The sequence below is a fragment of the Glandiceps talaboti genome, chromosome 10 (genome assembly GCF_964340395.1).
Source record: "Glandiceps talaboti chromosome 10, keGlaTala1.1, whole genome shotgun sequence".
In the NCBI taxonomy this organism is placed as follows: Eukaryota; Metazoa; Hemichordata; class Enteropneusta; family Spengelidae; genus Glandiceps; species Glandiceps talaboti.
The window spans coordinates 24214871-24240551 of record NC_135558.1 but is presented as its reverse complement, the minus strand read 5'-3'; the positions used below and the strand labels follow the sequence as shown (position 1 = coordinate 24240551).

Genomic DNA, 25681 nt, shown 5'->3' with positions numbered 1-25681 from the left:
TGCATAATGTACATGTTTTGATTGGTTTACTCATAGTGAATCATTACAATATTGCATAATGTACGTTTTTTGATTAGTTTACTCATAGTGAATCATTATAATATTGCATAATGTATGTGTTTTGATTGGCTAACAAGTTGCTATGATATACTTTGCAACAATCCCTTCACACTGGCTCTGTCATGTACTGGGTTTAATATGCTATATTACTTCTACAACATTCCATTGTGATTTAAAAATTTACTCTTTAGGGAGCGATCAGTTTTTACGGCCGGGGGTGGGCCGGTGACTTTTTGTTCATGTTGTACTTAAAAATAGTGACCCCCTCTGCAATTCATCCACAAAATAATCCAACCCCCCCCCCCCTCTCTGACAAATAAAAAAACACAATGACCCCCCCCCCCCCCATCTGTTGACAAAAAACACTCTTTTTGTTCTTGCAAAAGACACTCTATTCTCAAAGCATAATACTGCACACTGCATAGTTAATTTTACGTTACATTTTCAGTAGTTTTAAGTGTATCTGGTAAATTCAAAATCCATTGTTTCACATGTATAAAGCTCTTTAGATAGGAACCCTATGAGAAGTATGATTGTCTGTTCACAGACGTACAAAATATTCATGGTATAGTAACCAAAAGTTCTAGGATATCTCTTAGATTGAGTGAACTCCCCCCCCCCCCCCCCCCCCCCCCCCGGCCGTAAAAACTTATCGCTCCCTTACAGAAAGTTGATTCAACATTTTCATAGTAGGTTTAGTTTGGACAATTAATGGCTGTGTTGTCAACAAGATTTTAGTCTAATTTAACTGCATATATAGAAGCCACACCACAGATTGTCTACAATTAGGTGACCTTTTCAATGGCCATGAATTATAGCTAGCATCTGTCGAAAAGTGAACGCAATCCTTGGCATGTGCGCAGGAACAATTTATCTAATAAGTTTATTTCATGACAAAATCAGACTTCTTCAGTGATGGACTTAATTAGGAAACTGGGGTCCCCCAGTACAATTTACTGAAAAAATAAATGTTCAATTATAAATTACGAAGACAGAATGTGAATTTTTACATTTATGATGAAAAAACACAATTTATGAATTATGAAGGAAATAAATTGAAGTTTACACTTTACAATTACAACTAAAAAATGTTGGAAGGGCATTCTAATTTCATCAGTGTAGGAGTTCACTGATATGAACACATATGACTAACTTATAGATGGTAGGTGGATCAGACTTAGTCAGACTCTGCCTGCATTCTTGATACAGTCATTTGAGTGAGGTTCTCTTAAAGTTAAAGATTTTTTTTTTGGCAATATACAAACTGTACAACCTAACTTGTGCCAGTGAATATTTAATGAATGCTTTGCATATATAGGCAAGAAGGCTAGTACTCAAACAAACATGGTGACAAATTCAAAACCAAACTTATGCTCAAGATTTGCATTTTTCACCACACTATAATCTATGTGTTATATTGTCAACTTTAGGTAATATTTACAATGTCTGATTAATTGGGATATGTGATTCAATTGTACTACAGACAGTCAATTATTCCTAGTGTTGATTCCATGGATGTTATTTTTTAGTCCCCGCTGGACGAAGTCCGGGACAGGGACTTATGGATTGGGTTCCGTCCGTCCGTCCGTCCGTCCGTCCGTCCCGAGCCGTTTCTTGGAGATGCCTGGACCAATTTTTTTTTTCAAACTTGGTACAGGGGCAACATACAGTGGCATACATATGCACGTCAATTTGTTTCATGATACGATCCAATATGGCTGCCTGGCAGCCATTTTGTTTGCGAATTTTCCATGTCCAAAGCCATAACTCAGACATGCTTGAACAGATCTCATTCTAAGTTAGTATTAGGACAGTGTCCTATGACATACATGTGCATATCCATTTTCGTCGTGATACAATCCGATATGGCTGCCTGGCAGCAATTTTGTTGACGCTGTTTTCATGTTGAAAGCCATAACTCAGACATGCTTGAACAGGTCCCCCCCCCCCAATACCCAACCCATCCTTTCTTGTTGAATGGTTTATTCCATCATGTCATCTTGAAGAATAGGCATGTCCCATGTCCAACAAGGAGACACAACATGAGTAGGCATGTTCCATGTCCAACGAGCAGACACAACATATCTAAGTCTGTTTGATTTAGGTTCACAAGTGTTGTTGCGTGATCAGAGTAGTAATATCAAGAAAATGACAACATAAACTGCCAGTTCCTTAAAACCCAATCATAGCGGGGACTATGTCATTCTCAATATAAACTTTTGTTTATCATATAATTTAACACACTAGGCCATGAGGAAGATATATGGCTACATGTTGATGCAGCCTATGCTGGCAGTTCATTTATTTGTCCAGAGTTTAGACATCTACTCAATGGAATTGAGGTAAGATATTAATTGAGGGTACAGTAGGTAAGATTAATAGAGGGTGCAGTAGGTACGATATTAATTGAGGGTGCAGTAGGTAAGATAAGTTGAGGGTGCAGTAGGTACGATATTAATTGAGGGTGCAGTAGGTAAGATAAGTTGAGGGTGCAGTAGATAGTGTTACGATATTGAAATATATTGACTATGTAGCACGCCCTCTTGAGGCGGAGCCACGTTGTGTTAATTGTTATAATATAAACAATAGAAACAAAATGGCGTCGAACACGTTCCCAGTGCCCGCACCCGTGGACATGAAGGTAAATAAAGCGGAAAATTGGTCATTTTTTCAAGACCAATGGGAATTGTATGAAGTAGCAACTGAGCTAGATAAGAAAGACAACAAGATTAGAGTAGCCACCCTGATATCAGTTATGGGAAAAGAATGTTTCTGCACATACAAACATCTTGACATAACAGAAGAGGACAAAAGAGAAACAAAGCACATACTATGCCACCTAAAGAAACACTTTGACCCCAACCGAAATGTGGTATACGAGCGATTTGTGTTCAACTCAATCACCCAAGACAGATCGGAAACTATCTATGAGTATCTCAATAAACTGCAAGAGCTGGCAGCCACATGTGAATTTGGTACATTACATGATGACATGATTCGTGATAGAATAGTGATAGGAACCAAAGATGGTGATGCAAGGGCCAGGATGTTAAGGGAGTCATCAAAGCTTACTCTAAACAAGGCCATAGAGATATGCAAAACCAGTGAGGTCACACAGAAGCAGTTGAAGAAATTTAAAACAACCGAACTGGAAGAAATAAACTTCACATCAAAATACAAGAAGAGGCCAAGCAAAGACAAAAATGGCACAAAAGAAAAGAGAAGGGAGTCATCAAACAAGACATGCCAATACTGTGGTGGCCAACATGAAAGAAATAAATGCCCTGCCTATGGGGAAACATGCAGAGTGTGTAACAAACAAAACCACTTTGCCAGGGTGTGTAGACAAAGAAAATATAAATGCAGAGTTCACATGATAGCTGAAGAAGAGACAGACAGTGAACATGACCAGTCCTCATCTGACGAATCTGTCCTGCAGATTGAACACAGCATTGGATCTCTCAAAGGAAAAGGCAAACAGTAGTTTGCAGCACTCAAACTCTGTTCAGATAGCAGTCACGAATATCAGTTGTCATGCCAACTAGATTGTGGTGCCACATGTAATGTGATCAGCTACAATGACTTCTGTAAAATATGCCAAGATGGTAAGCCCAGACTACAACCAAGCTGTGCCACATTGAAACTATATGGAGGACATATTATCAAACCACGTGGACAATGTTGACTTTATTGTAACCACAATGACAAATCATACACACTTGAGTTCCAGATTATCGACACAAATCAAAAGCCACTACTGTCGGGGGATACCTGTCAAACACTTGGCCTGCTCACAGTAAATGTACCGGAGACAGTACACACAATGAATATGGCAACAACTATACCAATATATTCGGTGAAGACTCCTAAACCATCAGTGAAGAAAATGAGTGCAAACACTGCCAAGGGCACAGTCTACCAATATACATCACCATTGACACAGGATAAGATACTATCAGACTACAGAGATGTATTCCAAGGCCTTGGGTGCCTACCAGGGCAATACCACCTGCAAGTGGACCAATCAGTAAAACCAATCAAGCATCAGCCACGCAAAGTTGCGGTAGTGCTAAAGTCAGAGCTAAAGAAAAAATAGAATCTCTGGAAAAGCAGAAAATACTTACTAAAGTGACAGAACCCACCGACTGGATCAGTAGCATGGTAGTTGTGAAAAAACCTGGTAAACTACGTCTCTGCATTGACCCAAAGGACTTGAATAAAGCACTGACACGGTCACACTATCCGATGCCAACCATCGAAGACATATTACCATGTTTGGCTAAGGCCAAAGTGTTCTCTGTACTTGACGCAAAGGATGGATTTTGGCAAGTGAAACTTGACAAGGAAAGCAGTTATCTGACAACGATGTGGACACCTTTTGGCCGTTACCGCTGGCTACGCATGCCATTTGGAATAGCGACAGCCCCCGAAGAATACCAGAGATGACAGCATGAGGTTCTTGAAGGACTGGACAATGTAGAGGTGACAGCAGACGACATCATAGTATTTGACTATGGACCAACATATGAGGATGCAGTGGCAGACCATGACAAGTGTCTCGTTGGATTACTAGACAGGGCCAAACAAATAAATCTCAAGCTAAACAAAAAGAAAATGCGGTTACTCCTCAAGTCAGTACTATGGATGGGCCACCTGTTCACCGATGAGGGCCTACGCCCTGATCCAGAGAAAATAAAAGCAATAATTGAAATGCCAAAACCAAATGATGTCCAGGCAGTCCAACGCTTGATAGGATTCGCAACATACCTGTCCAGATTTCTCCCCCGCCTGTCTGATGTCTGCGAGCCATTACGACGTCTCTCAGACAAGGATGCAGTATGGTGTTGGCAAACACAACATGATGAAGCCATCAGACAACTAAAGCAGCTGGTTACAAATCCCCACTTCTGACACCATGTTTAGAAAGCCATTGTCTTTATTATAACAATACAACATGGCTCCACCTCAAGAGGGCGTGCTACATAGTCAATGTATTTCAATATCGTAACATCCTTCTCTTTGTGTGTTTTTTTTCTATTATGTAAGGAGTTAGTTCTTTCAGCTCAGTATATTGTAGAGAATAAGTTCTTTCATTTCTGTATAATGTCAAGAGTCAGTTCTTTCATAGATGCTGCATTCAGGTTGGTATGGTAATTTCTTTGTATGAGAAAAGGATAATAATAAAAAAACTACTTAACTGCAAGTTTATAAAATCTGAATAACTATCGCAGATATATATATGTTAGTGCTACAAAGTAGAGATTTGTGCGACGCTAGGCTCACACCCTAGGTTAGGCATTATTATGGCCTGTATATGTACTTGGGTCACATGGTTGTTTGTCAGCCCATGTTGTAATCATTGAATCGCACTGGTGCGTTGATAACCCATGTATGTGTACATCTGGGAGATTTCTCAATGACCTGTGGTTCAGGTTTGTCACTGCTATCTTTTGTTTCTGTGTTTGTGATTTCCTCCTCGTCTTGGTGGTTGGACATTGGTGTTTCAACTGGACTCATTTGTGTCATTTGTGTGTTTTCATTAACTGAAGTCATTTGAGTGTTTGTTTCACGGTCTTCAGGCACGGGCACTTGTTCGGCTGTATTGTGGAGAAATTTGCGATTTCGGCGATACATGCGGCCATCAACATCAACAATGTAAGAGCGGGGAGCTACCTTTTGTTGACAGGTACCCAATCGCCATCGGCCCTCCCTATCAGTTGGTAATGCTTTCATTCGTACAGCTTGGCCAACTTGTAACTCTGGTAGTTCTTTGGCACCTCTGTCATAGTAGGCTTTTGCTTTTCTACGACGCTGTCTGATGTTTTCTTGTACCCCTTCCAAGACCTTTGGCTGGAGTAGTTTGTTGGCTGTTGGTAAGAGTGTGCGAGTACGTCGTGACATTATATAAGCACTGTACTGGACTGCTGCCCATCCCTTCAGTTGGTGTATTCCTCCAGTCAAGTATTGTTTTCCATGGATCACTGCCATTTCTGTCAGCTTTCTTGATGAGTTTCTTTGCTGTTTTGACTGCTGCTTCTACCTTACCTTTGATTGGCTATGGTATGGTGAGGTGATGTGTTGAAACTCCCACTTCCTGGCAAAACAGGCAAATTCATCACTGCCAAACTGGGGCCGTTGTCTGAGAGGACGGTGTCAGGTATTCCATAGCAGCTAAATTGTATCTTGTTGCTCTCGATCACTGTCAAAGCTGTGGTATTGGGAAGAAGGTCAATCTCCCACAAGTCAGAATAGAAATCTACTGTGATCAGATAGTCCTTTCCTCGGCATTTGAAAAGGTCCATTGCTAACTTGCTCCAAGGCCGATCTGGTATTTCATATGTCATGAGGGGTTCCTTTTGCTGATTCTGTTGATATTCATTGCATGTTGTGCACTGACTTACAGCATCCTTAATTTCACCTGCTATACATGGCCAGAATATTAGGTCTCTTGCTTTTCGTAGACACGCCTCTGCACCCATGTGGGAGGCGTGTATGCGACTTAGCATCTCTGGACGTATTTAGCTTTCGGTATGATCACTCTGGATCCCTTGAATAGCACACCATTTTGAACGGTGAGTTCGTCTCTGTACAGCCAGTATTCTCTTATGATTAGCGGCACTTCATCTTTGTGCTCTGGCCAGCCAGTTAGAATTGTTAACTTCAGAGCTTGCAGACATTCATCTAGCTGTGTATGTTGCTGGATCTGGTAGAGTCTTTGCTCTGAGATGTTGATGTAGTCTGCTGCATTGATACTCTCAAATTCTGTGCTGAGTTTGACTTCTTCAGTGATGTTGAATATTTCATATGCTGGCATCTCTTTAGTTGGTTTCTTTAGTGGTAGTGATGCACGTGACAGGAAGTCTGCGATGTACATTTCTTTGCCTTTCTTATAGTGTACTTCTAGGTTATACTTTTGTAGGCGGAGCAGCATTCGTTGCAACCTTTTCGGGGCCGACAGCAATGGTTTCTTGAAAATGATTTCGAGTGGCTTATGGTCAGAGTCGACATAATGATGGTGTGGCGTCCAAATATACAACGATCAAATCTCTCACAGCCAAAAACGATAGTGAGGCATTCTTTTTCGATTTGTGCATAGCGTCTTTCTGTTGGTGTGAGTGTCCTGGATGCAAAAGCTACTGGTTGACCATTTTGTAGGATTGTTGCCCCTAGTCCCATTTCGCTTGCATCGCATTGGAGTGTGACTTCTTCTTTAACATCGTAATATCGAAGATAAACAGATAGGAACAGCAAAACAGGTGACATAAGATGGGAGAAGCTTGACCCCATCATGAGAATTTCCAAACATACATAAACTCATGAAATTGGGACAGGCTACCATGTTCGATGTTCTTGATGTCCAATGTATGTTCTATGCTCAATGTAATGTAATGTAATGTAATGTAATGTAATGTAATGTAATGTAATGTTCAAGTCTGCATTCTGTGTTTTAACATTCTGTGTTTTGCAAGGTATGTTCCATGTTCGTTATTCACAGTAAAATAATTTAAAAACTACTACTTAATTCTAATGACACTTGTTACAAATCTGTCCCAGACTGCCGTAAAACTTTGGTAGGTATTTGAGTATTAATGTGACATTTGCAAAATTATTAGTTTGAGCCATTAGACCATAGCCACAGTCAAATGGTAGTGTATATTGCAAAGATTAAACTATAAGGATGAATAGGTTAATGGATGGAACAGGGTCCACACATCAATATTATATATATATATATATATATATATATATATATATATATATATATATATATATATATATATATATATATATATATATATATATAGTTTTGGTAGTACTGGAACTCTTTCTTGGTTGTAACTCAATATATATATATATATATATATATATATATATATTGTATAGCCCTTAGTTTGGTTTATAATGTATCATTGTTTCTGTTGCAGAAAATGTTCTTATTTAAGGAATCAAACTTTGCATGATATGGGCAATTATGCAGTTGGCAATTATGTGTTTTAAGGAATCAAACTTTGCATGATATGGGCAATTATGCAGTTGGCAATTATGTGTTTCAAGGAATCAAACTTTGCATGATATGGGCAATTATGCAGTTGGCAATTATGTGTTTCAAGGAATCAAACTTTGCATGATATGGGCAATTATGCAGTCGGCAATTATTTGTTTATGTCCCCTTTGACACATGTTTTAGAATTCTTTTGAATTCCTTCATCAATCACTTGATTCTTACCCAAATAAAGTACATAAAATTTGTGTGAATGGATTGTTGTGTTGTTTGCATGTTTATAGTTACAAACTTTTTTTATTTTGTTTATGATGGTATTGTTTGTTTGTTTGTTTCACTTCCATCAAAGTAAGGATATCAATATCATGATCAATTTTGTTTTTTAGCACAACTAAACTGATAATGTTCAGTAGTGCTATATGGTGTGGTGTCTGTCTGTCTGTCTGTCTGTCTGTCTGTCTGTGTGTTTGTTTGTTTGTTTGTTTGTTTGTTTGTTTGTGTGTGTGTGGACGACTTAAACTCAAAAAGCCCAGACCAATTGCCTTGGTATTGGTGGGGGGATTACTTTTGGTGTCTAGTTGGGAAATTGTTAAAAGCAAAATGATTGCACAACAGGTATGTGATTTAGGTAAAAAAACCTCAAAAACTACTGGGCAGATTTGCCTGAAATTTGGAGGGAACATTCTTAGGGGTTTGTAAATTAAGATTTGTTCATGACATTACGATTCCATCAGTTATATGTTTATTAGGGCTAAAAATGTGTCTTTTTGGTCAAAAATCTTTTAATTCCAAAACTACAGAGCACATTGGGCCGAAATTTAATGGGGGGTGTATAGATGAAGAAATATTAAGCATATAATGATCTCATCAGTGAGATGTAAATTAGGTGTAAAAATGGGGATTTTTCTCACATTTTTTAATCTCAAAACGTACTTGGTCATGCAATGAGACTGAAACTTGGTGAGAAGTTTCTAGATGTGTTATTCTACAGATTTTCTTAAAAACATTTAGACACAATTGGCCCTAGCAACCATGACCATGCCATTAGCAACAACCAAATGGCAGTATATTTTGGTTAAATAATTACATTAGGCAAGTGTGTAAATTAACATTCCAAAAATGTATGCAAATATGCAACCATGATGGTGACCCCGCCCATAGCAACAGCCAAACACTGGTGTATTTCAAAAGATAAAAGGGGATTCTTAGACAAGTGAATAAACATTCAAAAATGTATGTAACAAGACCACGCCCATAGCAACAGCCAAATGATCACATATATTGCAAAAATAACAGATTAATAGACAAATAAATAAACATTCAAAAAATGTGTGTAAATGTGCCTAGCAACATGACCACGCCCATAGCAACAACCAAACGATCACATATATTGCAAAGATAACAACAGGGATTAGTAGACAAATGAATAAACATTGAAAAAATGTACGAAAATATACCTAGCAACCATGACAATAGCAACAACAAAGTCATCACGTATATCAGAAAGATAACATCAGGGATTCATAGACAAGTGAACAAACATTCAAAAAATGTATGCAGATATGTCTAGCAATATGACTACACTCATTGCAACAGCCAAATTATTGCATATATTGCAAAGATAACAACAGGGTTGGATAGGCAACTGGATAATCATTCAGCAATTGAACACCTATACCTAAGCATGAATCAGCATGTGGGTAAACAATTGTAGAAACTGTACAGTTGTGTCACAATGCCATTGGCATTATTTTTCATAATGTGACTCAACAAACTGCAATACAAGTACAATGATCAAATTTAAAGCTTACATTTTTGAAAAATTGCTTCCTAGCTTGCTCTGGAGAAAAATTGTTGTTGGGTCCAATTCTTCCCCCTCCCCCCTCAAATGGTTTACCTCTTAGTGACTGTTAGTCTACATTACAACACAGATAGATCAAAGCATAAATCTTGATCACATATCAGCCTTAAATTTGGTATGTTTCTCAGGGTGTCTAAATTGAGAATTGTTCAATCCAAGGTGACCACATATATGCAAGGACTACACTGATTTTTTTGTCAAAACTAAATTAAACTTGAAAACCACAAAGCAGTTGTGGCTGAATTTTGGTGCAAATGTCCCGAGGTGTGCTGCCACAAAACAATAAATATGAATAGTCCTGTGTACAAATAACCTCTTCAATTAACAATGTCCAATCTATCAAAGCTACCCTCCACAATTATTGCATTGCAATATGCGGTACGTTAATGTGCTTCAATACCATTGCCACTATTTTTTTTTTGGCAGGGAGTGCAGTCTTTCAACTTTAATCCCCATAAATGGTTAATGGTAAACTTTGATTGTTCTGCGCTATGGATAAAAGACCGTACTGACATAATAGATGCCTTCAATGTTGATCCATTATATCTCAAGCATGAAAACCAAGACAAGGTCACCGATTTTAGAGTAAGTTTTTTTCCAAATTATCCACGCTTTGGAAAAAAAAACTATTGCACATATGGACAAAAGTGATTGTTGCAACCCATGTGCTGATTACCTTCTCAGACATGTGTAAGTTTAAAAAGTAGATTGTGGTTCTTAAAATGAAGCTACTAAATTCTATCATACATCACATGTATTGTGTATGTAACAAACAATGATTTTAAAATGATACTCAGCAACATGAATAATCACAATGTCTTTATAGCATTGGCAGATACCACTTGGTCGAAGATTCCGATCACTCAAATTATGGTTTGTGTTTCGGTTGTTGGGAGTGGAACAACTTCAAGAAAACATTAGAAGGGTAAGCAAATCATGCAGTCGAATACTGTGCACACGTAAATGATATAAACACTTACTGCCATTAACAAGTGAACAGCAAGTAAGCAAAATGTATAGTGCTGATTGAGTCCGCTCAAAAAGATAATGGCCATTAACCCTTAACTATGATGTACATTATTTTCTGTTGTTTCTTAAGATTATGATATGTTATTCATACTGAAATCTTTGGCAAAAGGTCTTATTACAACTAAACTGGTCTAACACTTATTAGGAATAAAGTTACCATTTTGGAGTCTACTTTGCTGTGCCATTTGCACTACTTTTCAATTCTGTTTACACTCACAGCTTCATACTATTTTTAGCACTACTGAACTGATAAGATTCAGAGGTGCTATAGGCATGATGTGATGTCTGTCTGTCTGTCTGTCTGTCTGTCTGTGGACAACTTGAACTCAACAAAGTACCAGATCTATTGCCTTGGTATTTAGTGGGGAGATTACTTTTGGTGTCTAGTTGGGAAATTGTTCAAAGCAAAATTAATAATTGTTCACATGATGATTGCATCAGTAATAATCAAATTATGGCTAAAATGTGTCTTTTTGGTCAAAAATCTTTAATTCCAAAACTACAGAGCAGATTGGGCTGAAATTTAATGGGAATACATCTGGAGGGGTGGGCCGGGTGTATAGATGATGAAATATTAAGCATATAATGATCTCATCAGTAATATGCAAATTAGGTGTAAAAATATGGATTTTGGTCAAAAACTTTATCTCAAAAAATACTTGGTGATGCAATGAAACTGAAACTTGGTGAGAAGTTTCTAGAAGCGTTATTCTGCTGATTTCCTTCAAAACATTTAGACACAATTGCCCTAGGAACCATGACCACGCCCTTAGCAACAACCAAATGGCAGTATATTTTGGCCAAATAACTACATCATCTGGTAGGCAAGTGAGTAAATTAACATTCAACCAGATTTAAACTGTAAGGGCATCACTGATTATGCAAATTACTCATTAAAACTAAAATAAAAGTATGCTAACAGGCTTTTTTTGTACAAGTGCGCTTTCTTAGGCTTAGAGTGAACGATATCACTACTGAATATCATTAATTATTCACAGCAACTCATTAAAGGTAAAGGTTGTATCAACAAACCCGCATCATAGGCCAGGTGCATATTGTTATGTTTGATATATGTACCATATTATATGAAATTTCAAGCTTGCAAATTTAAGATACTACCTAATTAACTAAAATCATTAATTATGCAAATTTTTCATTAAAACTACACTATATCAACAAATTTGATAGGACATTTCAGCTTTGTTATGGTTAACGTATGTACTAAATGATAAGCATGCATTCTTAAGATATTATCCTTATGCAAACTCGAGTACGTTAAGGCAAGGTTTAAAGTGAGGGTGCCCTCTAGCGGCAATTATAATTGTGAATCATATAGTACCATTATATAATTTATAATGATGTGACAACATATCATTTCATTATAATTCAGCCAGCCGTATTTAAGAAAATGATGACACAGACAGACACACACACTGACGGACTAACATACAGACACACACACAGACAGACATCGCCATTTAATACCTTTATTTAATACAAAAATGTATACAAATATGCCTAGCAACAAGACCACGCCCATAGCAACAGCCAAATTATCACATATATTGCAAAGATAACAGTAATAGAAAGACAAATGAATATTCATTCAAAAAGTGTATGCAAATGTGCCTAGCAACAAGACCATGCCCATAGCAACAACCAAATGATCACATATATTGCGGAGATAACAACAGGGATTAATTGACAATTGAATAAACATTCAACAAATGTATGTAAATATGCCTGGCAACCCCGGGGGGGGCAACACCCATAGGCGGCTATACGGGGAGGGTCCGCGCGAAAGGGGTCGTTTCTTTATGCTGGTTGGTATCAGAAAGGGTATACTTTTCATGAAGTGTTGGTATCAGAAAGGGTCTGTAAATTAGACTATGCAATCTGGAAGCGTTTCAACCTGTTTTTCTTCCTTGAAAACTTCTCTCGTCGCTCATGCCACTTCAGATCTAGGGCCACCTCCCCCTGAAAACCCTTGGTTTTAGTCACGTACAGCATGCAATATTCCTGCAACCATAACCAGACTGAGCTCGAGCGTGTCTCCAGCAATGGTATAATGTGTAAACATCCAAAAATCCAAGAACCGGACCATAATGATAATTATCAACATATAGATGATGATGGGGTTATCAGATTTGTAGTGCCACCATCAACACAAGACAACAGACTGAGTGCTAGTGGACTGAGATGGTTACGGCGAACAAGGACAGTTCGATCAGTATCGTAGCCTGTGTGGGGGGGGGGGGCAGCTGCCCCCCTGAGATTTTGGAAAAAAGAAAGCAAAAAAGCTACTTTTTGAATACATAGCGATGCTATTAAAATCGTCATTTACGTGACGATTCCTAGCATGCGCGATTTAAATGGATAGTTCACTAAAGTGACTGTACACTGACTCCTGGCTAATATGTATCTTATATCGCTATTGTACGCTGGCTTAACTTTGAATAAAAATGTGTCCAGTTCAAAATTATAACTTTTTGCAGCAAATTAAAAATTCTTTGTGCGGGAAAGTACAAAAGAAGTGCGCACATGCACTGTGCATTTTCCGCGAGTAACAGTAGTCTTGAAAGTCTCCTTCATTTGAAGATAGCAAGTCGCAATTATAATGTCAGCGAGTGAAACTAAAAAAAAAGACGGAAAAAGTCGTTCAACGTCAGGTCGCCTGCTATGCTGCATGCAGTGACTCCGAAGATGCGCTCGATCTCATTTACATCTTGTTCCTTATATTAAAACATTTCATACTGATAAAACGGCAGATCTCTTTTTGGAATATTTGGTGGCCCTGAAAAACTATTAAACTAGGTACGCAGTTTAAGATCCACTATTTGAAGATATTTCTTTCAATAATTGTGTTCGATGTTGTCTTTGGTTAAATTGTTGTTTGATATAATTATCTCATTGCACACTGACACTAGCGTTATTCCGCAATTCATTTAGAAGCGACAATTTGCTATGGAAAGAATGGCCCTCAGTAAACAGAGCTGTACCTTCGACATCAAAATCCAAACTTCAGTTTCCATTATAATGATAATGGCAAGGAGAATTCACTGAGTTCACCTTGGGTTCCAACATAAACGAGGCCATAACAGTTTTGGAAGTTGGGTAAAGAAAATGATTATTTTGTTGTGTTACTTATTTGAGAAAGCACCATCCATTTTTTTTACTTTGAATGTGACATCTTTTCGGCAACTACTTTGAAAGATACGACATTAGGCCAGAAAAAATGAAAAAGCTGTTCAACCTACCCATATATTTTTTTCTGGTGATGGGCAATATATCCTCATGCGGGCTTCGCATTTTTTTTTCAAAATTAAGGACATTTCTTTATATTTTCTGAATAGTACATGTAACAATATACATTGAGTCTATTCCAAATAAATATAATATCTTATACAGTGGTTTACTTGGCTCTGATGTTGCATACAAGCATGAATTGAGATTAAATATCCAATGTGCACTAAAAAGAATTGAACAAAAGTTTACGACCATTTGGCCATCACCAGTCTGAAAGTCTTGAAATGTTTTGCTCTTTATTCAGGATTTTTTGGAACCAAATTAAACTTCAGGAGAAGTCATTTACCATGTGCGCATCCGCATAATATCTTTCAGCTTTGCCACAAAATACACTTCCAGATAATATGTAATGCATAGCATAATTGTTTCAATTCTGGTATTTTATTATGTCTATGGTTTGATATTCTATGCCTCTAAATGGCCTCCTACACTGTCTTATTTTCAATTTTTTTTCACCTTTGCAGTTGTCTCCTTCCAATGCATCATTGTACCATATGATTTGATATCTCCACTGTAGTGTAGGTGACAGAAGGGGTTGCTAAAATAATGCTCAAGATTCAATTGGCGGGGCTTAACATTTTTTGAGAAGAGAGGGTGAGAGGAACTACAACATTTGTTTGCAGACAAATTGCATGAGATAGTATCAAGATGACTGAATAAGTTCTATCGAAACTCGACCTGAAATATTTTGCTATCATTATATATGGTTTGTTTTATCCTTGTCAAGCATTGTGAAAAAATGAAATCGACCTACTTACCCAATGTGATGGGTTAGGTTACCCGTAGACCAGCATTTTTTATTTTCTCTGACCTTACATATGATATTTAATTGCGTATGCTAAAATAGATATTATGTAAATTGCATGCAATTTTATGTAAATTAGCATTTTTCTAAATTTTAAATGCACGTTTGCACCAAGACAAAGTTCTTCCCCCCCCCCCCCCCCCCTCCGGCAATTTGGTCAGGCTACGGCCCTATCGATTGTACTTAGACTAATTAAAATGGTATCAGAAAGGGTATCCTTTTTTGCATAAAAGTGGTATCACAACAGTTTGGGTTATTATGCTTGTCAGCAAATGAACACCTATTGTTAGCATGTACTAGCATATGGATAAACATTTTTAAAAACTGTACAGTTGTGCTACAACACCATTGGCAGTATTTTTCATGTCCAGAACCAAGTTACTAGGACATGACTGGACTCAGATTCTATCAAACGTGCCATGGTACAAGGACGACACACTATGACATACATATGCATGTCAATTTATGTCTCGATATGGGTGCCAGGCAGCCATTTTTTTACCATTTTTTCATGTCCATGCAGAGCCATTATTTTGATGTGTCTGAATTGATTCTCTTCAAACTGGGTACAGGGATATATATTATACCATATTCTTCATATGCACATCAACTTGTGTGATGATACGATCCAATATGACCACTGGGTGAAAACGAACAATTTCCATCAAAACTTTACACAAAGACAATGTACTATGATGTAATATGTATGTCAACTTGTGTCACGATATGATCCAATATGGCCACTGGACAAATATTTGACATTGTCCTTATACCAACTTTGAATGAGATCTGTTCAGGCATGTGTGCATAATGGCTTTGAACATTTTGTTATGATTTTTCCATGTTTGGGACCATATTTAACACCAACATGCATGAACCATTTCCATTAAAATTCAATGTACTCTGATGACTGTACGTAATCACTTGAAGATATGATCCAACAGGACTGCTAGGCAGCCATTCTGTTAAGATTTTTATTAGCTCTCGTATGGGAGGTAATGTTGTAGCGATGTCTGTCTGTCTGTCTGTCTGTCTGTGTGTTTGTGTGTGTGTGTGTGTGTCTGTGCAGAAATTTTGATGCACTGATATCTCAAAAAAGGACTGAAGCAAATGTTCTGCAATTTACTATGTGGCATTGTCGGGCTGTAACTTAGCACTGATTAGTTTTTGGTGAGAGTGGCTTGCATAATTAATGATAATTTGCATAATTAATTATTTCACATGTGGGGCTATATTATGCATAATGGCTGCACCAAATTCAACAAAAACTTCCTACATCTATGGATCATACAAAGATATAAAAGACGTTAACTTGTGTCTAGTTAATTAAAAGCTAATTTGCATAATTAATGAATGTTTGTAACTCATGTTATGCATCTAGAATGGATTTATCAAATTTGGTGAAACTTGCCACAAATATTGATCATACAGATATATGATAGTTCTTAAAGAATTTATGTGCTGTCAATTCATTACTCATTTGCATAATTAATGAACTTTGACAGTAAAGGCCTATACCAAGAAAGACTATGCCAAATTTGATGAAACTTGCCACAGATATTGATCATACAGAGATATGATAGTTCTTAATGACATTTAGTGCTGTCAATTAATTGCTCATTTGCATAATTAACGGAATGAAACTTGCTAAAGATATTGACTGAGCAGATATGATTGTATCGATTCAATTGCTAATTTGCATATTTGATGAACTTTTGCAATAAGAGATATATAGCCAGGACTGTACTGAATTCAAGTGAACTTGCTACAGATATTGATTATACAAAGGTACAACAGTACAGAAAGACATTTCAAAGTCTCAGCAAGTACATTAACAAACTTTCCCCTCATACGGGAACATTTTCAGTTCATCTCTGGTATCATGTCTGGAGCCATTTGGCAGACATGTCTGAGCAGATCAATTTCAGTCAATCTTGGTATAAGGGCAGTGTACTATTAGGTACATATGCATGTCAGTTTGTGATTGCACCTATAACCAATCATAGGCAAGAAGTGTTACAATCCAAACAGCAGGGAGTATGTCATCTACGATGACTTGTCATATGAACAATTTCCCAACTAGACACCCAAGGTAATGTTCCCTCCAAATACCAAGGCAATCGGTTGAGCGGTTTTAGACTTTAAGTCATTTACACACACACACACACACACACACACACACACACACACACACACACACACACACACACACACACACACACACACACATACACACACAAAGACAGACAAACAAACATACAGACACTGCACCATGCCTATAGCACTACTGAAATTCATTAGTTCAGTTAAGTGCTAAAAACAGAGGCAGTAAAAATAAAGTTTTGAAAAAGTGTAGGCACCTATCACTGGATATAATTATCAGGTACTACATGTGCACTTGCAATCTTTAGTACTTGCGGGGAAAAAAACTATCACAAGGAAAAATCAACTTAACTTAAATCAGTGGCACTAAATTTCCCTTTCAACTTGCCTAGATAAAAAATAAAATAAAAAGTGTCAATACAAAAGTTGATGTTTGCTCCTCAGTGAGAGCACTTAGGCTGAAGTTACCCAATGACAACTGTCATTCACTTGTTCTGCTCCCTATAAGAGTGTCCTCAACATACCAAAAGGACAGTTCTCTCTATACGTTGTAATTCAAGAGATTACATTTTCTCTTACAGCAAGTAAAATTAGCCCATGAATTTGAAGACCTGGTAAAGAAAGATCCAAGATTTGAGATTGTGACAGAAGTCATCATGGGATTGGTTTGTTTTAGACTCAAGGTAAGGATTCTTGTCTTGTTTCCATGGAGAAAAAGTATTTATTATCTAAATCATACTACCATGGCTATTGTGAATTAAAATATGAGGAAATTAGCTTTAAAGATCACCAAGTTTGCCATGTATAGTTTTTATTAGCTCCCATATGGATGTCGTGGTGATGTCTGACTGTCTGTCAGTCTTTCTGTCTGTCTGTCTGTGCAGAAATTTTGTGCCACTGATATCTCAAAAAGTACTGAAGCAAATGTTCTGCAATTTACTATGTGGCATTGTCAGGCTGTAACATAGTGCTGTTTAGTTTTTGGTGGGAGTGGCTTGCGTAATTAATGAAAATTTGTAAAATTAATGATTTTATAGAAGAGGCTATATATGCAGAACGGCTGCACCAAATTCAACAAAACTTCCTACATCTATGGATCATATAAAGATATAAAAGCATTAAAAGTCGTTAACTTTTGTCAAGTTAATTAAGAGCTAATTTGCATAATTAATGAATGTTTGTAAATCAAATTTGATGAAACTTGCCACAAATATTGATCATACAGAGTTATGATAGTTAGTCCCCGCTGGACGAAGTCCGGGACGGGGACTTATGGATTGGGTTCCGTCTGTCCATGCGTCCGTGTGTCTGTGCGTCCGTGCGTCCGTGCATCCATGCATCTGTCTGTCCGTCCGCAGCCGTTTCTTGGAGATGCCTGGACCGATTTTTTTCAAACTTGGTACAGGGGCAACATACAATGGCATACATATGCACGTCAATTTGTTTCATGATACGATCCAATATGGCCGCCTAGCAGCCATTTTGTTTGTGAATTTTCCATGTCCAAAGCCATAACTCAGACATGCTTGAACAGATCTCATTCAAAGTTGGCACTAGGACAGTGTTCTATGACATACATGTGCATATCCATTTTCATCATGATACGATCCAATATGGCTGCCTGGCAGCCATTTTGTTTGCGAATTTTCCATGTCCAAAGCCATAACTCAGACATGCTTGAACAGATCTCATTCAAAGTTGGTATTAGGACAGTGTTCTATGACATACATGTGCATATCCATTTTCATCGTAATATGATCCCCCATACCCGCCCCATCCTTTATTTTTGTAGGTATGTTCCATGTCCAACAAGCACACACAACATATCTAAGTCTGTTTGATTTAGGTTCACAAGTGTTGTTGCGTGATCAGAGTAGTGATAATTCCTTAAAAAAACAATAATAGCGGGGACTATGTCATTCTCAATGACTTATTCTTAATGAAATTAAGTGCTGTTAAATAATTGCTCATGAGCATAATTAATGAACTTTGGCAGTTAGGGCGTATACCAAAAAAGACTATGCCAAATTTGACAAAACTTGCCACAGATATTGATCATACAGAGATATGATAGTTTTTAATGAAATTAAGTGTTGTCAGTTAATTCCTCATTTGCATAATTAACAAAATTTTGGCAATGAGGGCCTATACCAAGAAAGACTGCGCCAAAGTTGTTGAAACTTGCCACAGATATTGATCATAGAGAGATATGATACATTGATAGTTCTTAATGAAATTTAGGTGTCAATTAATTGCTCATTTGCATAATTAACGAACTTTGGTAATTAGGGCCTATTCCAAGAAAGACTACAAATTTGATTAAACTTGCTAAAGATATTGACCAAGCAAAGGTATGATGGTATCCAGTCAATTGCTAATTAGTCCTCGCCGGATGAAGTCCAGACGGGAACTTATGGATTGGGTTCCGTCCGTCCGTCCATCCGTAGCTGTTTCTTGGAGATGCCTGGACCAATTTTTTTCAAACTTGGTACAGGAGCAACATACTATGGCATACATATGCACATCAATTTGTTTTATGATACAATCCGATATGGCCGCCTAGCAGCCATTTTGTTTGCGAATTTTCCCTGTCCAAAGCCATAACTCAGACATGCTTGAACAGATATCTTTGTATACTTTAGGCTGATATTTGGTGGGAATATATTTGGGGTGATCTAGATGAAGAATTGTTAGTGGGGATATGTTTGGGGTGATCTAGATGAAGAATTGTTAGTGGGGATATGTTTGGGGTGATCTAGATGAAGTATCGTTAGTGGGGATATGTTTGGGGTGATCTAGATGAAGAATTGTTAGTGGGGATATGTTTGGGGTGATCTAGATGAAGAATTGTTAGTGGGGATATGTTTGGGGTGATCTAGATGAAGAATTGTTAGTGGGGGTATGTCTTGGGTGATCTAGATGAAGAATTGTTGGTGGGGATATGTTTGGGGTGATCTAGATGAAGAATTGTTAGTGGGGGTATGTCTGGGTGATCTAGATGAAGAATTGTTAGTGGGGGTATGTCTGGGGTGATCTAGATGAAGTGGGGGTATGTCTGGGGGTGATCTAGATAAAGAATTGTTGGTCTACATACTACAAAGAACATCTTTATATAATAACAGCTTGGATTTCAATATCAGTTCTACAATACCATTGATGCTATTTTTGTTACAGACTGGAAGCTTACGCTTTGAAAAGGTTTTATTTAGAAATTATGTGAATTCAAAGTACCTGTCAATTCAGTTGTACTACAATACCAGTGCATGGTGGTGCCAGTTGTTTGTACTACAATGCCAGTGCATGGTGGTGCCAGTTGTTTGTACTACAATGCCAGTGCATGGTGGTGCCAGTGCATGGTGGTGCCAGTTGTTTGTACTACAATGCCAGTGCATGGTGGTGCCAGTTGTTTGTACTACAATGCCAGTGCATGGTGGTGCCAGTGCATGGTGGTGCCAGTTGTTTGTACTACAATGCCAGTGCATGGTGGTGCCAGTGCATGGTGGTGCCAGTTGTTTGTACTACAATGCCAGTTGTTTGTACTACAATGCCAGTGCATGGTGGTGCCAGTTGTTTGTACTACAATGCCAGTGCATGGTGGTGCCAGTGCATGGTGGTGCCAGTTGTTTGTACTACAATGCCAGTTGTTTGTACTACAATGCCAGTGCATGGTGGTGCCAGTGCATGGTGGTGCCAGTTGTTTGTACTACAATGCCAGTGCATGGTGGTGCCAGTGCATGGTGGTGCCAGTTGTTTGTACTACAATGCCAGTGCATGGTGGTGCCAGTGCATGGTGGTGCCAGTTGTTTGTACTACAATGCCAGTTGTTTGTACTACAATGCCAGTGCATGGTGGTGCCAGTTGTTTGTACTACAATGCCAGTGCATGGTGGTGCCAGTGCATGGTGGTGCCAGTTGTTTGTACTACAATGCCAGTGTATGGTGACAGTTGTACTACAATGCCAGTGCATGGTGGTGCCAGTTGTTTGTACTACAATGCCAGTGTATGGTGACAGTTGTACTACAATACCAGTGCATGGTGGTGCCAGTTGTTTGTACTACAATGCCAGTTGTTTGTACTACAATGCCAGTGCATGGTGGTGCCAGTTGTTTGTACTACAATGCCAGTTGTTTGTACTACAATGCCAGTGCATGGTGGTGCCAGTTGTTTGTACTACAATGCCAGTGCATGGTGGCACCAGCTGTTTGTACTACAATGCCAGTGCATGGTGGTGCCAGCTGTTTGTACTACAATACCAGTGCATGGTGGTGCCAGTTGTTTGTACTACAATGCCAGTGCATGGTGGTGCCAGTTGTTTGTACTACAATGCCAGTGCATGGTGGCACCAGCTGTTTGTACTACAATACCAGTGCATGGTGGTGCCAGTTGTTTGTACTACAATGCCAGTGCATGGTGGTGCCAGTTGTTTGTACTACAATGCCAGTGCATGGTGGCACCAGCTGTTTGTACTACAATGCCAGTGTATGGTGACAGTTGTACTACAATGCCAGTGCATTGTGGTGCCAGTTGTTTGTACTACAATACCAGTGCATGGTGGTGCCAGTTGTTTGTACTACAATGCCAGTGCATGGTGGCACCAGCTGTTTGTACTACAATGCCAGTGCATGGTAGTGCCAGTTGTTTGTACTACAATGCCAGTGCATGGTGGTGCCAGTGCATGGTGGCACCAGCTGTTTGTACTACAATGCCAGTGCATGGTGGTGCCAGTTGTTTGTACTACAATGCCAGTGCATGGTGGTGCCAGTGCATGGTGGCACCAGCTGTTTGTACTACAATGCCAGTGCATGGTGGCACCAGCTGTTTGTACTACAATGCCAGTGTATGGTGACAGTTGTACTACAATGCCAGTGCATGATCCCAGTTGTTTTGTATTGTATTGTCTTTGCTCATTGTTGTGTATTTATTTCTTGATTTTTTTTGTATTTTATTTGTTTCTTTTTTATAATACCAGCTTGATAAGATTTTGTACCCATATCTTTATTTATTTTCAGGGATCTAATAAAATAAACGAAAAGCTACTAAAGAAGACAAATGAAGATGCTAGAATTAACATTACACCATCTAAACTACGTGATAGATATATTTTGAGATTTGCAGTGTGTGCTGCTAGTACTAGATCACAGCATGTCAACTATGCATGGGATGTTATACAAGGTCTGGCAACTGAACTACTGGTGGAGAACAGTTGTGTTGAGAATGGCCCAGAAAATCACATCAACTGAAGATGACCCTTGCTTAATGACTTGAAGTTCTTAAAGCTACATGTCTATAGAGATATATGTGGAACTGGCTATTGTTAAATTATGTGTAGTACAATTATATGAAAATACATTATAGAGAAGTTGTAAAACAATGCATGACATTGTGTGGTGCATTCAAAAGCTTAGAGTACACGCGATAAGCAATATTCAGTTGTCAAGACCCCCATCTCCTTTTTATGAAACTTCCTAAGTAAAATGGGTTTTCATAATATTTCATTTTGTTCATTTTCTGACAGAACAATAAACTGTAATATTTCATTTTGTTTGTAAATATAAAAAAAATGGAATCTACATATCAGACAAGCATGGTGTCTGCAAATGTTTCAACCTTCACTCAAACTGTTCACAAATGAGATTTACATTAGATTGAAAATATCCATCAACACGTGTCCATAAAATTTCAGTATTGCTTGACAATAACAGTGACATAGTAGCAAAATAATAATTTGTTCTGAAATTGTCTGTTAAATCCATTAAATTTGCACAGCGTCACATGCTATCAGTTCATATAACATACTCTTCTAAATTTTATCTATCATTTGTACTGCTGGGCTAATCAAATCATTTCATTTGAGGGAACTATAACAGAGGACAGTGTGACATCCATGACAGAAGATGTTCAGGTCTACCAACAGCAATATAAATCTAAGAAGGAAACAATCTCACTTCGCCATCATGTATAAAATCATAATTGCCATTATGGAATGATACCACTACCACAGTATTTTCAATCAAGAACTAGAAAATCTAGAAACCAACATTGTCAAACGTTATACAAGAGGTGGGTACGTGTATAAGCAGTAACACATATAGATGCAGTTTTCTTCAAAAGGACTAGGATGACCTGATTCCTTGATAGAACTTCCAACATTACAGCAATTCAAGGATGCCATCAAACATCTTACTATTATATGTATAGATCATACAATATGTAAGAGTGTTTTGTCTGCAATATACCCTTGTCCAGGCTATGACGAGATTTAGCATTGAAATAGAAATGGCTTTGTCAGGTGGAAAATAAACATTTTGTCAATGAAAACTTTGTAGTTATATGAAACAAAACATGTACTCTTGGGAAATAATATGAAACTACTAAACACATTATTTTGTGGAGGTGTTCTAGTTGGTGGGTTGTCCAACGTAAAAATAGTGGCTCAGCAATATGCAAATGATAATATGATAAACACCGTCATTGGACTGTTGCTATGGGAGTAGCCTTGTTGCTAGGCATATTTGCATACATTTTTGGAATGTTTATTCACTTGGCTATCATTCCAAGTTTTCATCTTTGCAATATAAATCATCATTTGGCTGTTACTATGGGTGTGGTCTTGTTGCTAATATATCTTTGCAGTGCATTTTTAAAATTCGTTATTCACTTACCTACTCACCCCTGTTATCTTTGTAATATGCATCATCATTTCACTGTTGCTAAGAGTGTGGCCATGGCTGCTAGGGCCAGTTTTGTCAAAATGTTTTGAACAGTAACTGCAGAATTATGAACACCTACAGAAACACCCCCACCAAGTTTTAGCCCCATCATTTAGGTTTCAAGTTTTTGATCAAAATTCAGATTTTTAGACCTAATTTTCATATCACTGATGGCATAATCATAGGCATCCCCATCTCATTCCTGTAGTTTTGGAATAATAGATTTTTGACCAAAAAGACATATTTTAGACCTAATTTGCATACCACTGATGGAATCATCATGTCATGAACACTTCTTAATCTAAACGCCCTAAGAACAGTCCCACCAAATCTCAGCCCAATCTGCTCAATAGTCTTGGAGTTATAGTATTTTGAAAAAAGACACATCATTTTTAGCCCTAATTTGCATATCACTGATGGGACCATCACACATCATGAATACTTCTTAATGTAAACACCCCAAATCTCAGCCCCATCTGCTCAGCAATTTTGGAATTATAAACTTTTGACCAAAAGGACCAATTTTAATACCTAATTTGCATATGACTCGGAATAATCACATCAGGAACAAATCTTTATCTACACAACTGAACCAAAAGGGTTCAGTGGTGCAATAGGCATGGCAAAGTAAGTGTGTGTGTGTGTGTGTGTGTGTGTGTGTGTGAACAACTTAAAGTCAAAAACTGCTGGACCGATTGCTTTGACATTTAGTGGTCATGTTACTTCTGGTTTCTAGTTAGGAAATTGTTCAAATGAAAATGATTGCATAAGAGATGTGGGTTTTTGGTTAAAAATGCTATTTTTGGTCAAAAAACTTAAACTCCAAAACTACTGTGGCAGATTGGCCTGAAATTTGGTGGGAGCATTTTTAGGGGCGAGTAAATTAAAATTTGTTCATGACATGATGATTGCCTCAGTAATATGCAAATTAGGGTTAAAAATGTGTCTTTCTGGCCAAAAACCTATAATTCCAAAACTGCTCTGCTCTCAGGAATTCATACACAAGTGAACAAAAACATTCAAACATGTATGCAAATATATCTAGCAACATGACCACGCCCATAGCAACAGCCAAATGTATATTGCAAAGACAGCAACATGGTTGGATAGGCAACTGCATAGTCATTCAGCAAATGAACACCTATTGTTAGTATGGACTAGCATATGGATAAACAATTTTAAAAACTGTACAGTTGAGCTACAGCGCCATTGGCACTATTTTTTATTTTTAGCACTACTGAACCGAGGTTCAGTAGTGCTATAGGGATCGCCATTGTCTGTCTGTCAAACTGTGTGGATGCGTGTGTGTCTTTTTGGTAAAAAATCTATAATTCCAAAACCACTGAGCAGATTGGGCTGAAATTTAATGGGAATGCATTTAGGGATGTATGGACAAAGAAATATTAAACATGCAATGATTCCATGAGTGATATGCAAATTAGGTGTAAAAATGTTCATTTTTGGTCAAAAACTTGCATCTCAAAAAGCCAATGAATGAGTCTGAAACTTGGTGAGATGTTTCTGAAAGTGTTAATCTGCAGATTTTCTTCAAAACATTTTGACAAAATTGGCCCTAGCAACCATGACCACGCCCTTAGCAACAAACAAATGGCAGTATATTTTGGTTAAATAACAAATCTTCTGGTAGGCAAGTGAGTAAACATTTAAAAGATGTATGCAAATATCCCTAGCAACCATGACCACGCCCATAGTAACAGCCAAACGGTCGTGTTTTTCACAAAGATAACAACAGGGATTAATAGACAATTGAATAAACATTTTTAAAAATGTATGTAAATTTGCCT

The 25681-nt window shown here is 37.9% G+C and overlaps 1 protein-coding gene across 1 annotated transcript in view; it reads left to right on the top strand.

Annotated features, from left to right (window-relative positions):
• LOC144440767 (aromatic-L-amino-acid decarboxylase-like) overlaps positions 1 to 22406 on the top strand; it is a 52166-nt gene extending 29760 nt beyond the window's left edge. Inside the window, exons 9-13 of the mRNA XM_078130146.1 lie at positions 2308 to 2402; positions 10350 to 10508; positions 10750 to 10848; positions 17748 to 17849; positions 22176 to 22406. Coding sequence (XP_077986272.1) covers positions 2308 to 2402; positions 10350 to 10508; positions 10750 to 10848; positions 17748 to 17849; positions 22176 to 22406 — 686 coding nt within the window. The remainder of the gene's footprint in view (positions 1 to 2307; positions 2403 to 10349; positions 10509 to 10749; positions 10849 to 17747; positions 17850 to 22175) is intronic.
• The last annotated feature ends 3275 nt before the right edge of the window (positions 22407 to 25681 follow it).